Source organism: Mobula birostris, chromosome 6 (genome assembly GCF_030028105.1).
Source record: "Mobula birostris isolate sMobBir1 chromosome 6, sMobBir1.hap1, whole genome shotgun sequence".
Lineage (NCBI taxonomy): Eukaryota > Metazoa > Chordata > Chondrichthyes > Myliobatiformes > Myliobatidae > Mobula > Mobula birostris.
Genome location: NC_092375.1, coordinates 86,429,851 through 86,448,063, shown reverse-complemented (window position 1 = coordinate 86,448,063; position 18,213 = coordinate 86,429,851). Strand labels below are relative to the sequence as shown.

Genomic DNA, 18,213 nt, shown 5'->3' with positions numbered 1-18,213 from the left:
GAAGAGTGAGTAAGGGATTTGAAAGTTGGAGGGGGAGGGGGAGATCCAAAATGATAGGAGAAGACAGGAGGGGGAGGGATGGAGCCAAGAGCTGGACAGGTGATTGGCAAAAGGGGATACGAGAGGATCATGGGACAGGAGATCTGGGAAGAAAGACAAGGGGGGGGGACCTAGAGGATGGGCAAGAGGTATATTCAAAGGGACAGAGGGAGAAATATACCTCTTGCCCATCCTCTGGGTCCCCCCCCCCCCCTTGTCTTTCTTCCCGGACCTCCTGTCCCATGATCCTCTCGTATCCCCTTTTGCCAATCACCTGTCCAGCTCTTGGCTCCATCCCTCCCCCTCCTGTCTTCTCCTATCATTTTGGATCTCCCCCTCCCCCTCCAACTTTCAAATCCCTTACTAGCTCTTCTTTCAGTTAGTCCTGACAAAGGGTCTCTGCCTGAAACGTCGACTGCACCTCTTCCTACAGATGCTGCTTGGCCTGCTGCATTCACCAGCAACTTTGATCTCTAATGAATTTTGGTTCGTTGCGCAACACCCAGTCCAGAGTAGCTGATCCTCTAGTGGTCTCAACCTCGAGATGTTCTAAAGAGCCATCTTGAGGGCATTCTAGAAATTCCCTATCCTGGAATCCCTCATCAACCTGATTTTCCCAATCTACCTGCATATTGAAATTGCGTATGACTATTGTAGCATTGCACTTCTGGTATGCATTTTTTATATCCCGTCGTAATGTAGATCACATTCTTTCTACTGTTTGGGGGTCTGTATATATCTCCCAACAGGGTCTTTTTACCCTAGCTCTATCCACAATGGTTCAATGCCTTCTGACCCTATGTCATCTCTTTCTGATGATTTGATTTTGTATTTTACCGATAGAGCCACGCTTCCCCCTCTGCCTTCCTGCCTATCCTTTTGAGACAATGTCTGTCCTCAGACATTCTTCTCCTGGCTATAATCTTCTTTCCGCCATGATTCAGTGATGCCTACAGCATCAAACCTGCCAATCTGTAACTGTGTTACAAGTTCATCAGCCTTGTACTGCATGGATTCAGATATAATACTGTATTCCTGTATTCACAGTTTTCAATTTTGTCTACCTTTTGCATTGCAACTCATCCTGTTTTACAGCAATTTTGCCCTATTATCAGCCTCTGCTTGCTGGCAGTCTCAGTACACATTGCCTCTGTTTGTAAACCAACTACCTCATCTTCAGCATTATCACTCTGGTTCCCACCCTCCTGCCAAATTAGTTTAAACCCACCGAAACAACTCTAGCCAACTTGCCCACAAGGATATTCGACCCCCTCGTGTTAAGTGTAACCCGTCCCTTTTGTACAGGTCATATCTTCCCCAGAAGAGATCCTAATGATCCATAATCTGAACCCCTGCTCCCTTCACCAGTTCCTCAGCCATGCATTCATCTGCCATCTCATCTAATTCTTACCCTCACTGGCACGAGGCACAGTTAGCAATCCAGAGATCACTACCCTGGAGGTCCTATTTCTAAGCTTTCTACCTAGCTCCCTGAAATCTTTCTTCAGGACTGGAGGTCTCCCAGACTTCCCACATCCTATACACAGTACAAAACACTTTCCCTGGAGCTATTCTCACCATACTATGCACTAACAGATGAGGGATAGATTTTTGCATAGTAGGGGAATTGAGGGTTATGGGGAAAAGGCAGGTAGGTGGAGTTGAGTCCATGGTCAGATCAGCCATGATCTTATTGAACGGGGGAGCAGGCTTGATGGGTCAGATTGCCTACTCCTGCTCCTATTTCTTATGCTCTTATTAATGAACAAATAAGTACCTCGCCTAAGCCTGATGAGCCAAAGCCACTCTAAAGACTCTCACACTTAAAAGAATAGCTGGTCAGCTTGTGCTTGAATTATTCTTGTTGACCTTGTCTAAGGAATCTGTCTTGCTGATTGGTTGCTTCTCAACTCAGAAAAACTTGACGCAAAACTGCCTTCAAAATCTTGATTGCTTCCCTGATTTTAAAAAGTAGCTCTTTTCACGCACTCCTGGTGTGGAACCTGCAGGTTTTCTCTTGTTTGTGACATATACCTGACACTTTTTAAAATTGTTCACGCTTAGCACGGTGTAGTGTCTAACACCCACAGAAATATATGTGACTGGCGTTATTTAGAAACTATTCAGCAACGGTCTCCTGTCCTATTTAAGTGTCAGTGTCCCAAATAAACGAAGGGAATCCCAACTATTTTCTCAATTAGTTTTTGTTCTTTAGGACTTGCCTCTCAAGCAAGCAGCTGCCCCAATTAACCAATTGTCCAATTGAGTGGAATTCACAGTATTACAAATTATAGACAATAGGTGCAGGAGTAGGCCATTCAGTCCTTCGAGCCAGCACCACCACTCACTGTGATCATGGCTGATCATCCACAATCGTACCCTTTTCCTGCCTTCTCCCCATATCCCTTCACTCCGCTATCTTTAAGAGCTCTATCTAACCCTTTTATATAATACCTTTCCATGCTCTGTTTACTGTTCTTGTCTAATAGTTATGTTCAATATACTTATGATGAATCCATCAAAGGATATTCATGGATAGATACTTTATTGATCCCAAAGGAAATTGCAGTTCATGGTTGAGAGTTAGCACAATATATGATTTCAAGGAAAAGCTGGATAGATGTATAGAGATTTGTTGGATCACCGTGCGCTTTAAGGCGAATTGAAAAATTAACAGGACGTCATTAGATGCACAGAACTTTTTTCTTTAAATTGATTTAACTATTTATTCGATGATCTTCTTTCAGTTGCACATTATTCAGCAAAGGAAGCAATGAATATGTGCATGCAGCAAGACCTCGTCACCATCCAGATATGGGCTGGTAATAGACAATGAAGTGTCTAACCATCTCCCCCTGACATTGTTTGATATTACCATTGCTGGGTCACTATTTGGATCAAAATCTCAGCCATGGATCAGCTATGCAAGTATTGGTGGTTATAAGAATAGGTCATTGATTGAAAATCCTTATGGCAGATGATGTACCTCGTGACACCATCTGCAAAGTACAAGTCGCTGCCTGTCTGGATGTGTACAGCTTCAAAATTACAAGCTTGACACCATTCAGACAAAGCTACTTTTGTATTTGATCGTCCACCCTTAACATTAACTCTCTATACCCCCATTGTGCAGTCATAGCAGTGTGCACCTTCAAAATGCACTGTAGTACTCCCAAGATTACTTCTGCAATCTACCATTTCTGTCTGAAAGACATGCAGAAAGTGCATGTTCCGTATGAAAGTAGATGAGCTTGAGGCACAGTTGGAAATTGGTAAGTATGATGTTGTGGGAATAACAGAGACATGGCTTCAAGTGGACAGGGCCTGGGAAATGAATATTCAAGGTATACGTCCTATCGAAAGGACAGACTGATGGGCAGAGGGGGTGGGGTGGCTCTGTTGGTGAGGAATGATATTCAGTCCCTTGTGAGGGGGGACATAGAATCTGGAGACGTAGAGTCAGTATGGATAGAATTGAGAAATTCTCAGGGTAGAAAGACCCTAATGGGAGTTATCTACAGGCCCTCAAACGGTAGTCTGGATGTAGGGTGCAAGTTGAATCAAGAGTTAAAATTGGCAGGTAGCAAAGGTGTTGTTACAGTTGTTATGGGGGATTTCAACAAGCAGGTAGACTGGAGGAATCAGGTTGGTACCGGACCCCAAGAAGGGGAGTTTGTGGAGTCCCTCCGAGATAGGTTCTTAGATCAGCTTGTACTGGAGCCTACCAGAGAGAATGCAATTCTAGATTTAGTGTTGTGCAATGAACCGGATTTGATCAGGGACCTCGAGGTAAGGGAGCCATTAGGAGGTAGTGACCATAATATGATAAGTTTTAATCTACAATTCGAGAGGGAGAAGGGAAACTCGGAAGTGTCAGTATTACAGTTGAACAAAGGGAACTATGGTGCTATGAGGGAGGAGCTGGCCAAAGTTCAATGGAACAATATCCTAGCAGGGATGACAGTGGAACAGCAATGGCAAGCGTTTCTGGGAATAATGCGGAAGGTGCAGGATCAGTTTGTTCCAAAGAGGAAGAAAGATCCTAAGGGGAGTAAGGGGAGGCCATGGCTGACAAGGGAAGTAATGGTCAGTATAAAAATAAAAGAGAAGAAGTATAACATAGCAAAGACGAATGGGAAGCCGGAGGATTGGGAAACTTTTAAAGAGCAACAGAAGGTAACTAAAAAGGCAATACGCGGAGAAACAATGAGGTACGAAGGTAAACTAGCCAAGCATATAAAGGAGGATAGTAAAAGCTTCTTTAGGTATGTGAAAAGGAAAAAAATAGTTAAGACCAAAATTGGGCCCTTGAAGACAGAAACGGGTGAATTTATTATGGGGAACAAGGAAATGGTAGACGAGTTGAACAGGTACTTTGGATCTGTCTTCACTAGGGAAGACACAAGCAATCTCCCAGATATAATAGTGACTAAAGGACCTAGGGTAGTGGATGAACTGAAGGAAATTTATATTAGGCAGGAAATAGTGTTGGATAGACTGTTGGGTCTGAAGGCTGATAAGTCCCTGGGACCTGATGGTCTGCATCCCAGGGTACTTAAGGAGGTGGCTTTAGAAATCGTAGACGCATTGGTAATCATTTTCCAATGTTCTATAGATTCAGGATCAGTTCCTGTGGATTGGAGGGTGGCTAATGTTGTCCCTCTCTTCAAGAAAGGAGGAAGAGAGAAAACAGGGAATTATAGACCGGTTAGCCTGACGTCGGTGGTGGGAAAGATGCTGGAGTCAATTATAAAAGATGAAATTACGACGTATCTGGATAGCAGTAATAGGATCGGTCTGAGTCAGCATGGATTTACGAAGGGGAAATCGTTACTGACTAATCTTCTGGAATTTTTTGAGGATGTAACTATGAAAATGGACAAGGGAGAGCCAGTGGATGTAGTGTACCTGGACTTTCAGAAAGCCTTTGATAAAGTCCCACATAGGAGATTAGTGGGCAAAATTAGGGCACATGGTATTGGGGGCAGAGTACTGAAATAGATTGAAAATTGGCTGGCTGACAGAAAACAAAGAGTAGCGATTAATGGGTCCCTTTCGGAATGGCAGGCGGTGACCAGTGGGGTACCACAGGGTTCAGTGCTGGGACCGCAGCTGTTTACAATATATATTAATGACTTAGATGAGGGAATTAAAAGTAACATTAGCAAATTTGCCGATGACACAAAGCTGGATGGCAGTGTGAAATGTGAGGAGGATGTTATGAGAATGCAGTGTGACTTGGACAGGCTGGGTGAGTGGGCAGATGCAGTTTAATGTGGACAAATGTGAGGTTATCCACTTTGGTGGTAAGAACAGGAAGGCAGATTATTATCTGAATGGAGTCAAGTTAGGAAAAGGGGAAGTACAACGAGATCTAGTTGTTCTTGTACACCAGTCACTGAAAGCAAGCATGCAAGTGCAGTAAGCTGTGAAGAAAGCTAATGGCATGCTGGCCTTCATAACAAGGGGAATTGAGTATAAGAGCAAAGAAGTCCTTCTGCAGCTGTACAGGGCCCTGGTGAGACCACACCTGGAGTACTGTGTGCAGTTTTGGTCTCCAAGTTTGAGGAAGGACACTCTTGCTATTGAGGGAGTGCAGCGTAGGTGCACAAGGTTAATTCCCGGGATGGCAGGACTGTCATATGTTGAAAGATTGGAGCGACTGGGCTTGTATACTCTGGAATTTAGAAGGCTGAGAGGGTATCTTATTGAAACATATAGGATTATTAAGGGATTGGACATGCTGGAGGCAGGAAGCATGTTCCCGCTGATGGGTGAGTCCAGAACCAGAGGCCACAGTTTAAGAATAAGGGGTAGGCCATTTAGAGTGGAGTTGAAGAAAAACTTTTTCACCCAGAGAATGGTGGATATATGGAAAACTCTGCCCCAGAAGGCTGTGGACGCCAAGTCTCTGGATGCTTTCAAGAAAGTGATGGATAGAGCTTTTAAAGATAGCAGAATCAAAGGTTATGGGGATAAGGCAGGAACTGGATACTGATTGTGGATGATCAGCTATGATCACAATGAATGGCGGTGCTGGCTCGAAGGGCCGAATGGCCTACTCCTGCACCTAATGTCTATTGCATAAAATCCTGACTATCACTGTCCATTTATCATTGGTGAGTCTAAATCCTGGAACTCTCTACCCATGATTTGGAGCAATTTCACCATAAGGACTGCAGTGAGGGCAGTCCAAGTTTATTGTCATCTAACTGTACAAACATGTATCTAAATGAAGCAGTGTTTCTCTGGACTATACCCTCAGCACCTGAGCAGGTATATTGTCCAGCCCTGTATCTTTGCGTGGGTTTACCCTGGCTAGGGTCCTCCTCTCCCCGGCTGTGCCCAGACAGGATCCCTGTTCCTCAGGATGAGAGGGGGCTTTCCTTGATGGCACATCATTTAATTTGTAAACTTGTGCACAGGATACATTCAGCCTATCAGGGATCAGGGAGGGAGGCTTTGCTGTCAATGACACACAGGGTCGAGTTGTAATCAGTTACGGTTTCTATACCTTGCCGCATGCTCACGCTTTGTCTTGTTGATGGCACTGCAGAGCACGGCTCTTGCTGACCTTAGAATCATCCTGTCCCCTGCTCAATCTCTAAGCAGTGCACGAACCTCTGCAGTCAGCCATGGTTTCTGGTTTGCCCCGGCAGTGTAGTGTTCAATCACAGTAACATTCTCAATGCACTTTCCTATGTAGCCGATCACGGATCCCACATATTCATCAGTGTTGACATGATGATCATAGGTAGCCACTTCCCTGAATGTGCTCCTGTCCTTGCTTTTGAAGCAGTCCTGCACCACTGAGGTGGCGCCTTCTGGCCAGAGTCTGATCTCCCTGTGAACTGGTTTGACTCATTTAACCAGTGGTCTGTATGTGGGGGTTAGCATAATGGATATATAGCCTAAGTATTCAAGGTGAGGATGGCGGTTAGCCTTGTAGGTTCCATGAACATTGGTATAAACGTTCAGGGCAGCTCACTGCTACCTGAAGGGCAAGGGTTAATGCACAGTAAGGTTTGGCCTCCTCAGCAATGTCCTCACCATGAAAACAACTACAGAATGAAAAAAATAATCTGTTCTCTGTTGCAGGGCTGCTATGAACACCATACAGCAGTTACAAATGATACTAAATACAGCTGACGACAAACCTTCAGATACTCTTAAAGGATATTTTAACGTAAGTAGATGTTAGGTGAGAGCAAGATTGTATATGAAGTAGTTTTCTTAATTGCAAATGAGCACTGTTAGAAATGCAAAGCTATCAAAACACAACTAACTTAAAAGTTGATGGATTTTGTGATCAGTGGAAACATTGATATTGAATGTTAAACTTCCATTTCTCAAGTCTGGACATATTGTTATACAAACATTGAAAAATGTGTTGAATTACTTTATAACTAATACATTACAAGAAATGGGAGCAGGTAGCATGAAGTCCAATTTGACAGAAGTATCCTAGGGAAGAGATTGTAAGTTTGGTTAATTTGGAAATTAGGTGAACTAGGGAAAAGATGCATTATCCTGGCACAATTTCTGGTTGGTAAATTCATCAAATTAATTGAGGTTGCAGGATACTTCAGGCCGACTAAATGCAAGTCCTATACAATGCGCTGCTGAGGATCCGTGACTCCGCCTTCAGAGCAGGCGACAAGGCAGCCCTAACCCCAACAGCGAGGGCCAAACTGTCCCGGGCCATCAGAGAAGCAAAGCGCGCACATACCCAGCGAATCCGCAGCCACTTTCAGGACAGTGGCGACACGCGGTGCATGTGGAAGGGCATTCAGGGCATCACCAACTACAAGACAACACCACCTGACTGTACGGATGATGCCTCCCCCCCAGATGCACTGAACAACTTCTACACTTGTTTTGAGGTGGAAAATGACGTGGCGGCGAGGAAGACCACCCCTCCTCCAAATGACCAGGTTCTGTGTCTTACTGTGGCCAATGTGAGGAGAACCCTGTGCAGGGTTAACCCACAGAAGGCTGCTGGACCAGACAATATTCCTGGCAGAGTGCTTAGAGGATATGCAGACCAGCTAGAAGATATTCTCACTGACATCTTCAACATCTCCCTGAACAGCGCCGTCATTCCTACATGCTTCAAGGCCACCACCATTGTCCCTGTGCCGAAGAAGTCTTCAATGTCCTGCCTCAATGACTACCGTCCCGTCGCACTCACATCCATCATCATGAAGTGTTTCGAGAGGCTTGTCATGAGGCACATCAAGACCCTGCTGCCCCCCCTCACTTGACCCCCGCAGTTCGCGTACCGTCCCAGCCGTTCAACAGACAACGCCATTGCCATCACCCTCCACCTGGCTCTCACCCACCTGGACAAAAAAGACACGTACGTTCAAATGTTGTTCATAGACTTCAGTTCAGCATTCAACACAATCATTCCTCAGAAACTGATTGGAAAGCTGAGCTTACTGGGCCTGAACACCTCCCTCTGCAACTGGATCCTAGACTTCCTGACTGGGAGACCTCAGTCAGTCCGGATCGGGAGCAGCATCTCCAACACCATCACACTGAGCACGGGGGCCCCCCAGGGCTGTGTGCTCAGTCCACTGCTGTTCACTCTGCTGCAACACACAGCTCGAACCACATCATCAAGTTTGCCGATGACATGACCGTGGTAGGTCTCATCAGCAAGAACGATGAGTCAGCATACAGAGAGGAGGTGCAGCAGCTAACGGACTGGTGGAGAGCCAACAACCTGTCTCTGAATGTGAACAAAACAAAAGAGATGGTTGTTGACTTCGGGAGGACACGGAGCGACCACTCTCCGCTGAACATCAATGACTCCTCCGTAGAGATCGTTAAGAGCACCAAATTTCTTGGTGTTCACCTGGCGGAGAATCTCACCTGGTTCCTCAACACCGGCTCCATAGCAAAGAAAGCCCAGCAGCGTTTCTACTTTCTGCGAAGGCTGAGAAAAGTCCATCTCCCACCCCTCATCCTCATCACATTCTACAGAGGTTGTATTGAGAGCATCCTGAGCAGCTGCATCACTGCCTGGTTCGGAAATTGCACCATATCAGATCGCAAGACCCTGCAATGGACAGTGAGGTCAGCTGAGAAGATCATCGAGGGTCTCTCTTCCCGCCATTACAGACATTTACACCACACGCTGCATCCGCAAAGCAAACAGCATTATGTAGGACCCCACACACCCCTCATACAAACTCTTCTCCCTCCTGCCATCTGGCGAAAGGCACCGAAGCATTCGGGCTCTCACGACCAGACTATGTAACAGTTTCTTCCCCCAAGCCATCAGACTCCTCAATACCCAGAGCCTGGACTGATACCAACCTACTGCCCTCTACTGTGCATATTGTCTTGTTTATTATTCATTGTAATGCCTGCACTGTTTTGTGCACTTTATGCAGTCCTGGGAAGGGCTGTAGTCTAGTGTAGTTTTTGTGTTGTTTTATGTAGTTCAGTGTAGTTTTTGTATTGTTTCATGTAGCACCATGGTCCTGAAAAACGTCTCGTTTTTACTATGTACTGTACCAGCAGTTATGGTCGAAATGACAATAAAAAGTGGCTTGACTTGACTTGACTTCAGGACATTGCCCAAGACTCAGACAACTACAAGTGTAAGAGATATTACTAGTTGAAGAAGCTTGATTTTGGAGCTTGAATGTTTGACGTCACTATGCGGTTGAGTGTTTTGTGGATTGTCCACTCCTTCAAGTTGGTTTAATGTATTTTACATGGTTTAAGAGTGGGCACCTTGTAGCTGAAGAGACTAGTCAGAGAGGTAATGAGTTACTGTCTCTGCATTAGCAAAACCAAAACAGCTACATATGTGGTATTCAGGTTACTAAAAATAAAATAAATAAGCTTTTTTCACTATAAAGCCATTAACTCTTCTGGATATATGTCTTTAATTTAATAATCTATTTTTGCTATAACAAGTAGAGCACCACTTTCTGTCCTTGGGAATTTTGCCCAGCATTTTTGATTTATGAAATTAACCTACTATATCATTTTCAAGAAGGTATCCGTTTTGTAAATCTGGAATGGCTATATGTCGTCTCAGCTTCAGGTGACAGCAATTACCAGTTAATCAGTTTTTGGTAGACAATGTAATTAACTGTAAAACTGTCATTGGGAAGTGATTTGTTCACAACAGACTAGCAATGTAAAGGAAGGAAGGCTAAAGCTCTAAATGCAAAACTTAAAAGTTTGAAAAAATTAGTTACATCTCTCATGCTTTGCCAAATTCTAACCTTGAAAATTCACTGTCTTCGATGAAATTCATCCACAAACACAAATATGTTTGGAAATAAAAAAATGCTTCAGATCTGAAATAAAAATAGAAAATGCTGGAAACAATCAGCCTTTGGGAAAGAAGCACAGTTAATGTTCCAGTTCAAAACCCTTCAAAAGAATTCTCTCTTTCTCCCCCATTTGTGATGAAGGGTGTTTGACTTGAAACATTAACTGGGTTTCACTTCCCATAGTTGTTGCCTGTCCTGCTGAGTGCTGCCAGCATTCAATTTGAATTCTGTGTATCTGGAGTGACTGGATTATGTCATGTTTTTGTTACAGTGTTGAAGTGAAAATTACCGCACAATTGGCAAATTTTGCTGCTGTGCCATTGTAAAATATGTTGGAACAAATCTGGATGTGCAGTTGCATATATTAATGTTAAAAATCAAACATCTGCCAAATAGATTAGTTTTTAGCCAATTTGTATTTATAATTCCAAGTTATAGACCTGTAGCATTCACACGCCAAACAATAAAGCAAGACCACTGCTTCACAAGCGATGGTGCTGAGAAGCAGAGGGATTTTCTAAAGTTCCATCCCTTGATATCAGTCTGATATCTTAAACATGTAAAATCCGAAGTTTTTAAGACAATGCATAAGTTTGTGTTTTGTATTGTAGGAATATTAGCCTCAGCATTTTAATACATCTTTTTCAGAATTGTACAATAAATCCTACCATCAACATTACTAAAAGAGTGGAGAATTTAGGTCAGAGGTTTCAGGAGAATTTTGCTTGGACTGTGGGAGAAGGATGGGCAGAGATTGGATCACAGGTATTAATTCAATTTTTGATTTTGCTGTTCCGTGGTTTATATATGGCTGTATTTCAAATTAATTAACTTCATCAACTTGTGTATTGTTTCCTTCAGAGATATAAACTTGGCGTACGGCTGTACTACAGGGTTATGGAATCCATGTTGAAATCGGTAAGTTTTTAAAATTGCAGCATAGACAGGAATTTTTAACAATGGACGTTGAAAAAATATGTTTTAATATTTGAAATTGAAAAAAAGTACTCAGTTGTACTGTATGTATGAACTTTGGCAACTCTGTTTTATTTCATTTTAACTGCCTCGTTTGGGGAAACATTTGAAAGAAATTGGGTTGCATAAATTCAGTGTGACTTGTGTAAAGCTGTGCGATTAACTTGTTAAGAAGTTAATGAAGTTATAATGCCACCTTCATCATTAAGGAACTGGTTGTTGAAGAGGCAAAATTAAATTGATTAGATACAGGTAGGATACCCACATGTTTCACAAATATAGCTTGGTTAGCTAGATGTAAACAGGTAACATATACACGTTTTTTTTTAACATAGTGAATATGTTATTAGGCTAATAATCTGAACTATCAATCTGGAGACAATGATCAAATTCAACAATGGCTCCATAATGTAAAAAAAAATGGATTTGAAACCCAGCATTAATGAAGCTAACCTTAGAGTACACATTTGAGATTGAAACGTACAACTCTTACCACCTGATTCATTTAATTTCATCAAAATTGCATTCCTCTCATGTGACCTTTGAAATGATCTAGCAAATGATTCAATGGTGATAAAATCAGTCAAAATGCTTTCCATGGCACACCTAAAAATTTGCTAGAGTCCTCAAACAAAGTATAGCTGCTGGTATGCCGTCTTCATTATTGTATCAGTATGTTGGGCCTGGGATAGATCCTCTGAGATGTTGGCACACAGGAACTTGAAACTGCTCACCCTTTCCACAGCTGACCCCTCAGTGAGGATTGGTGCGTTTTCTCCTGACTTCCACTTCCTGAAGTCTACCATCAATTCTTTGGTTTTGCATTATGTGATGTAGTAATGCCACTGGAGTTAAAAGAAACAAATTCAGAACAAATCTTGCAGCTCAAAACTGGATATCTATGGCACATTGTGGCCTATCAGCAGAGCTGTATTCTCCACTAACTTGTGGTTGATATATATTTTATTAATAGCCTAGGATCCAGTTATTAAGCATTAAAATATAGTAGGAGCTGGCAAGTAAAACTAGTGAAAACACAATTAAATAGACCCATACTCTTATTTCTACTGGATCAGATCAAAGCTCTGTAGTCATTCTATGTGGACAGTTAAGACAAAATTAATTGGCTGAAGAAACCTCGAGCATTTTCATTCTTGATGATTGGAATTTGCATAAAAGCTGCAGCCATACAGTGCCAGTGGTAGACTGAGTCAAGAAATAGGGAAGGATGGTTTTGCAAGCAGACTGATTTTTCCAATATATTTTTAAGCTTGTTGAATATTGCTGGGGTTTTACATGTTCAGGTAAATGATCTAGATATTCCTTTGGATATCCCTTGAAGTTAATGGAATGGTTTTGAGAATCGCAAGAGTCAATCCTTGTAGGATACCTAAATTCTGACCTACGTTGCTTGTGTACGGGTCCAGTTATCTTTCAGAGGCAATTCCTTGGGAGATTTGTGTTTGATTCAGCCCTGATGATGCCACTAAGTGTATGAGGAGTTATTGGTTTCCACTTATTTTCTTCTGTCAGCCCAAATCTGTACATTTCCATTTGCATTTTGTATGCATTTGCAAAGTGGATATAAATGGAACTGAATACTCTTCCACTGTGAACAAAGTGCTGCAAGCCTAACCTTTGTGAAAGAGGAAAGAACATTAAGAAGCAGTTAAAGATGGGTGAATGTAGCATACTCCATTGGGGAAATTCTGAATTGATACACTGGCATGGAGATGATTGCAAACAAATTGTAAAGTATGTTTCCACCAATAAGTTGTTTTATACTGTACTTGATACTATCAGGACCCTTTAATCCATACTTGGTTAAATAGTGCTTTGTTGTCAAGGCAGCCAACCTTGCTTCAAGAATCTTTACTCTTTTGTCCTTGTTTGAGATTTGGTGGAGTGGATTTAGTGAAATTAAAACTTAAATGATAGTGAGCAGTTTATTAATATGTGCTATTTGACAGCACTGGGACAACCTCTTCCATCATTTTGCTAATTGAGGGTAAACTGTTGGAGTAATTAGCCATTCTAGACCAAAAAAAATACTTCCTGACCTGCTGAGTGTTCAGTATTCATTGAGGTTCAGTAAATTTTAAAATATCCTTTGTCTTTCCTTATTCTTCCTTCTAAAATCTGTTACCACATACGTATGTGTTGAATTTCATCTGCTATGTGTCTGCCCACTGCATCAGTCCATCTCTGTCATCATTGTTATTCTTCTTCCTGATGCTTACTTCTCTTCTGAATTGTGTATCATCGAGTTTTTGCATCATGCTTTGTTCCCCCCACATTCAGGTCAGTACTGTGTATTTCCTTACATTTGTTTCTTGGATGTTATCTTTCAATGTGGACATACGTTGGCCTGATAAAATTCCATAAATATATTATATTCAAGCAGTGTAGAAGGACCTTTAACATCCATTGGGAGTAAACAAGGCCTCTGCAGAGCATCATAAGAATCATATGACAGTGATATCAGTTATGGTTTAAGTATGGTGAAGTACAGATATGGCTATCTGTAATGATTTCAAGGATTCAGAGTACATTTATTGTCGAAGTACGTATTCAGTATACAACCCTCTCCCTGAGATTCGTCTTCTCACAGACAGCCATGAAACAAAGAAACACCATGGAATCCATTCAAAGATCCAATGCACAAAAAAAGAAATAAATCACGCAAACGGCAAAACTGAGTGAAAAACAGAGTATAAAACATCAAACCACAAAGTCATTGAAGCAGTCTGGGAATGTTCAGTTTAGTTCAGATTTATCATCTGAGACAAGAAAACTTGTAAGGACTTTCAAATTTTGCAACTAGTTACACACAATTTGATTAAACGCTTATTCCTTGGAGTAATTGCTTTATTAGTATTTCTGATCAGCTATATCCTCTGCATTATGTTGTTTATTCTCTCTGTTTGATTCTTGCAGGAAGAAAAGCGACTTTCTGTCCAAAATTTTAGGTAAATTTATAGATATCTCTTTCAAAAGTCTTAATGCAGTTTTGTTTTAAATGAACACCTTTAAAGTAATTGCTTCTATTTTCTTTGTAGCAAGTTATTAAATAATGCTACTTTTCATGGATCCCTTCTTGCCTGTGCTGTAGAAGTTGTTATGACCACATATGGAGCTACCTGTAAGTATATGAATGAGATTTCAATTTTAAATGTTTTGTCATAGAAGCCTTTTAGTTCTGCCTTAATACACTTACATTTACCTTTCTTGATTGTTAAACAGCATAACTGATATCCTCAGCTATTCTCTAGGCTCTATGGGTCTCTATTTCTTTCTTTTCCCATTTTGTTCCTCTGTCTGGCATTTGCAGCTATCAATCCTATGCCATTAGAATAAATCAGTTCAACCTTAAAATTGGCAACTGAAAATCTAACATGGGATTTATTACCCCATGTGTTATCAATGGGCAAAGCTGCTGCAAAAATAAATAGAATTCTAAAAGAATAGCATAATTAGTCAAATATAATTAATGCTATTGTGTCAAAACTAATATTGATCTCATTAAATCATATCTTGAATGTGGCCCAGTTACTAAAGCATTGGGGAAATCAAAGCCCTGGGAAAAGTGCTGAGCAAGATGACGCTAATTGTAGTTAATCTTTGTGTTGAGGGTTTACCTGTGTTGATTTTTGTCGGAGTGCTCCATGATATTGATGCAGCGATGATGGAGCATCAATCTGTTTTCAAATTAAGATTGTGCATAATATGGAAGAAAACTGGCAGAAGGTATTCTTCCTGTCATTCTGATGCACTGGTCTTTAAGATATTAGAAATTGCAAGTTACTGCTATCTGTAAATATTAACTCATCCTTGCATTGAGCTTCATGTGATCATCCCAGTTCTATATTTTTCTACATAGAGACCTGCATAAAATCTGGGTAATGCATCTCTTGCTGGTTTCATAAGCACACATCCAATCTGTGGCTGATAAATTAAGAAATTTCATGAAATTAACTTTTGTAATTACCGTGTTGATATTGTTCAAGTTTCAGAGTAGTATTATTGCATCATTGAGTAAACCAGATGAAACACTCTTGACAAAAAATAAGTTCCTGCAAAATGTCAAACTCATTTAAACTTTTTCCTGCAACACACATCAAAGTTGCTGGTGAACGCAGCAGGCCAGGCAGCATCTCTAGGAAGAGGTACAGTCGACGTTTCGGGCCGAGACCCTTCGTCAGGACTTCTTCCTTATGACATTGGAATCAAACCTTTTTGACTGTTTTTCTTCAGTTGTATGTTTAAGATGTTTGCTGCTCTATAAAAGAAGTTGTTCAGGATAACCTTTAATCTTTGATGTCATAATATTTTTTGAATCTTTGTTTTACTTGCAAACCATCTTAACTACTGTAAAGTTTCAAAGTCAGCCAGTTAATGAGCATTCGATCCATGTCTATAAACATTTTTATACCATTTGATTGTATGTGTCGTTCCTTATGGCTCAGGATATAGGCTGCCATGTTGATAAAGACCCTCCGTTGGTTGGGGGTGACCCTTGGATGTAGCACCCTCGTTGTCAAGTCAGTACACGGGCCAGGGCAGTACGATATGGAGAGCAAGCTGTTGCCCATGCAGCAGACTCCTCCCCACCCCCCACCCCCTCAGGGTTTACTCCTGAAGCTTTCCCTATGAGTGGGTATAACCACAAGGGAGCAGAAGTCTGAGATCAGTTTTCCTTCTAGATAAATTGCCAACCATGGCGATGAGCTCCCATCTGCCCGAAGCAACTGGCTTCAATTTGCCAGTAACCTGCATTTGCCCCTTCTCCTGTGAGTAGATATGGTTCCACTGGGCTTGGTAGCTAAGAAGCTGGAGTTAAGTTGTCAGAGGCTATTGAGACGTGAGGTTGTCGTAGCCCAGGATGGGGGGGGAGGATTGTTTTGGGACTAAGCTCCCACTACCTGTTAAATGGCGTGCATGTTGATGGATGGAAATGATACAGTGAATATTTTGTTGTTTCCTTGTTATTCCAGCCAATACATTTGATATTCAGCAGATAACAGCTGGACATTCCAAATGTCTAGTTCCTATGTAACATGAAGCATGTCCACATAGACAATAGCAAAAAGAGTGCATAAAGTAACATTTGGAGTGGAAGTAAGCTTTTAAGTTTGAGATGCACAGGATATTCTAGCCAATTGCTTGGTCATTGCTTATGAAAAAACTTGACTTGAAGCTTAATTGTGCCATCCTCTAAATTAAAAAAAAGCTATCCTTGTGTTTGTTTCATAATGTCATAAGACAACTTGAAAATAAAACAATAAAACATGATGTAGCATTCGAAATTCAGTCTTATAATTCAAAATAAATTTTATTCCTTTCAGGTATACAGAGGATTTGTTAAATACAGTACTGTGCAGAAGTCTTAGGCACAAGTAAAAAAATTTCTGAAAAGTGAGGATGTACCTCCCATCTGCTGCACTCAATTTCTGTGGCCGATTACTGCGTGTCCTCATCCTTGCCTGTTTCTTTGTGTTTCATTAGAAGTGCTTGGAGAGCACATGTTCAAACTCTTGTCTGCTGCAAATGTTTTTATTGAGAGAGTGCTTGCTGATGCAAGATGACCACCTTAAGTCTTGTTGCTGTGCTCACTCTTGCTGTGGTGTAAGAATTGATGATTTCAAGGTTAAACTGTCACATCTGCCACAACCTCACTTTTTAGTATGGTTGTCCTTGGCCCAGTTTGATTCCTTCTATACCCGTTTCAGTGTCAGTTAATCAGTTTAGTTTATTGAACTCATTCTGTTATTGATCATTACCATCTGTTTGTTATCTTTGTTTCACCATGCACTGGGCTATATATCTACAAAGTAATCTCGTTTTTATTGAAAAGTGATCAATTACTTAATATGTTACTTTCTTTAATGAAATACAAAACAATTCTCTATAACATTTAATATTTTTGAAACGTGAATGCTTGGAAATTTGCTCTTTGCTACTGACACACTTGCACAGAGACAAAAGCAAACATTTAAAACCAAATCTATATAAAAAATCTAGAGTGCCTGTATTTCTAATATATCACAACATTTTTGGAAGTAATTTGGTATGGAAGTGATCCTAATAATAAGAGTGTATTTGATGCCTTTATGTAGGAAGCATAGAAAAACATCTAAAGTCTTAAACTTTTATTGAATACCAAAGTAAGCAGATGGGAACCACAACAGAGCAGCAGGTGGTAGGGCTGAGGGCGAGGAAAATGGTATGACAAGACTGAAAGAAAATTACAGCAAGGAACAAGTTAATATACATTATTAGATTGATAGGGTAAGATGTGTTTATTTCAATACTAAGAGTATTATGGGTAAGGAGGATGAATTTAGAGCCTGGATCAGTATGTGGAATCACACTGTTGTTATTACCACAGAGAGCTGGTTGCGTGAGGGAGAGGGCTGGCAGATCAACGTATCTGGATTTTGTTGGTTTAGGTGTGATAGAGAAGGAGGTAAAAGATGTGGAGGGGTTGCACTGTTCATATGGGAGAATATCACAGCAATTGTGTAATTATGCCTATGGGCACTCCAGTAGCCACCAAGAAAACTGATAAGTAGACAGATTATGGAGAATTGCTGAAATAACAGGGTTGTCATACTGGGTGATGTTGACTTCCCCAGTATTGACTGGAGCCTCTTTAATATTGGACCTAGTTTTGGGAAATAAGCCTGGCCAGGCAACAGACCCTGACGGTGGGTGAATATTTTGATAATAATGACCGTGACTCATTATATTTCAAGATAGTTATGGATAAAGATAAAATTGAATCTTGCGGAAAACTGCTAAATTGTGGAGAAGGCAAATTATGAAAGGTTGAGACAGGAGTGAAGGGTTGTTAATTGAGAGCAGTTGCTGTTGGAGAAGTCCACATGTAACTTGGGAGTTA

General features: G+C 41.2%; 1 protein-coding gene across 2 annotated transcripts in view; it reads left to right on the top strand.

Annotated features, from left to right (window-relative positions):
- rb1 (retinoblastoma 1) overlaps positions 1-18,213 on the top strand; it is a 243,514-nt gene that overhangs the window by 75,097 nt on the left and 150,204 nt on the right. The window contains exons 12-16 of one of the 2 annotated variants that reach the window (XM_072260793.1): positions 7,138-7,225; positions 10,986-11,102; positions 11,199-11,255; positions 14,250-14,281; positions 14,372-14,454. In XM_072260793.1, coding sequence (XP_072116894.1) covers positions 7,138-7,225; positions 10,986-11,102; positions 11,199-11,255; positions 14,250-14,281; positions 14,372-14,454 — 377 coding nt within the window. Of the gene's footprint in view, positions 1-7,137; positions 7,226-10,985; positions 11,103-11,198; positions 11,256-14,249; positions 14,282-14,371; positions 14,455-18,213 lie in introns of those variants that run through there. The other variant, XM_072260794.1, reaches the window with a different exon arrangement.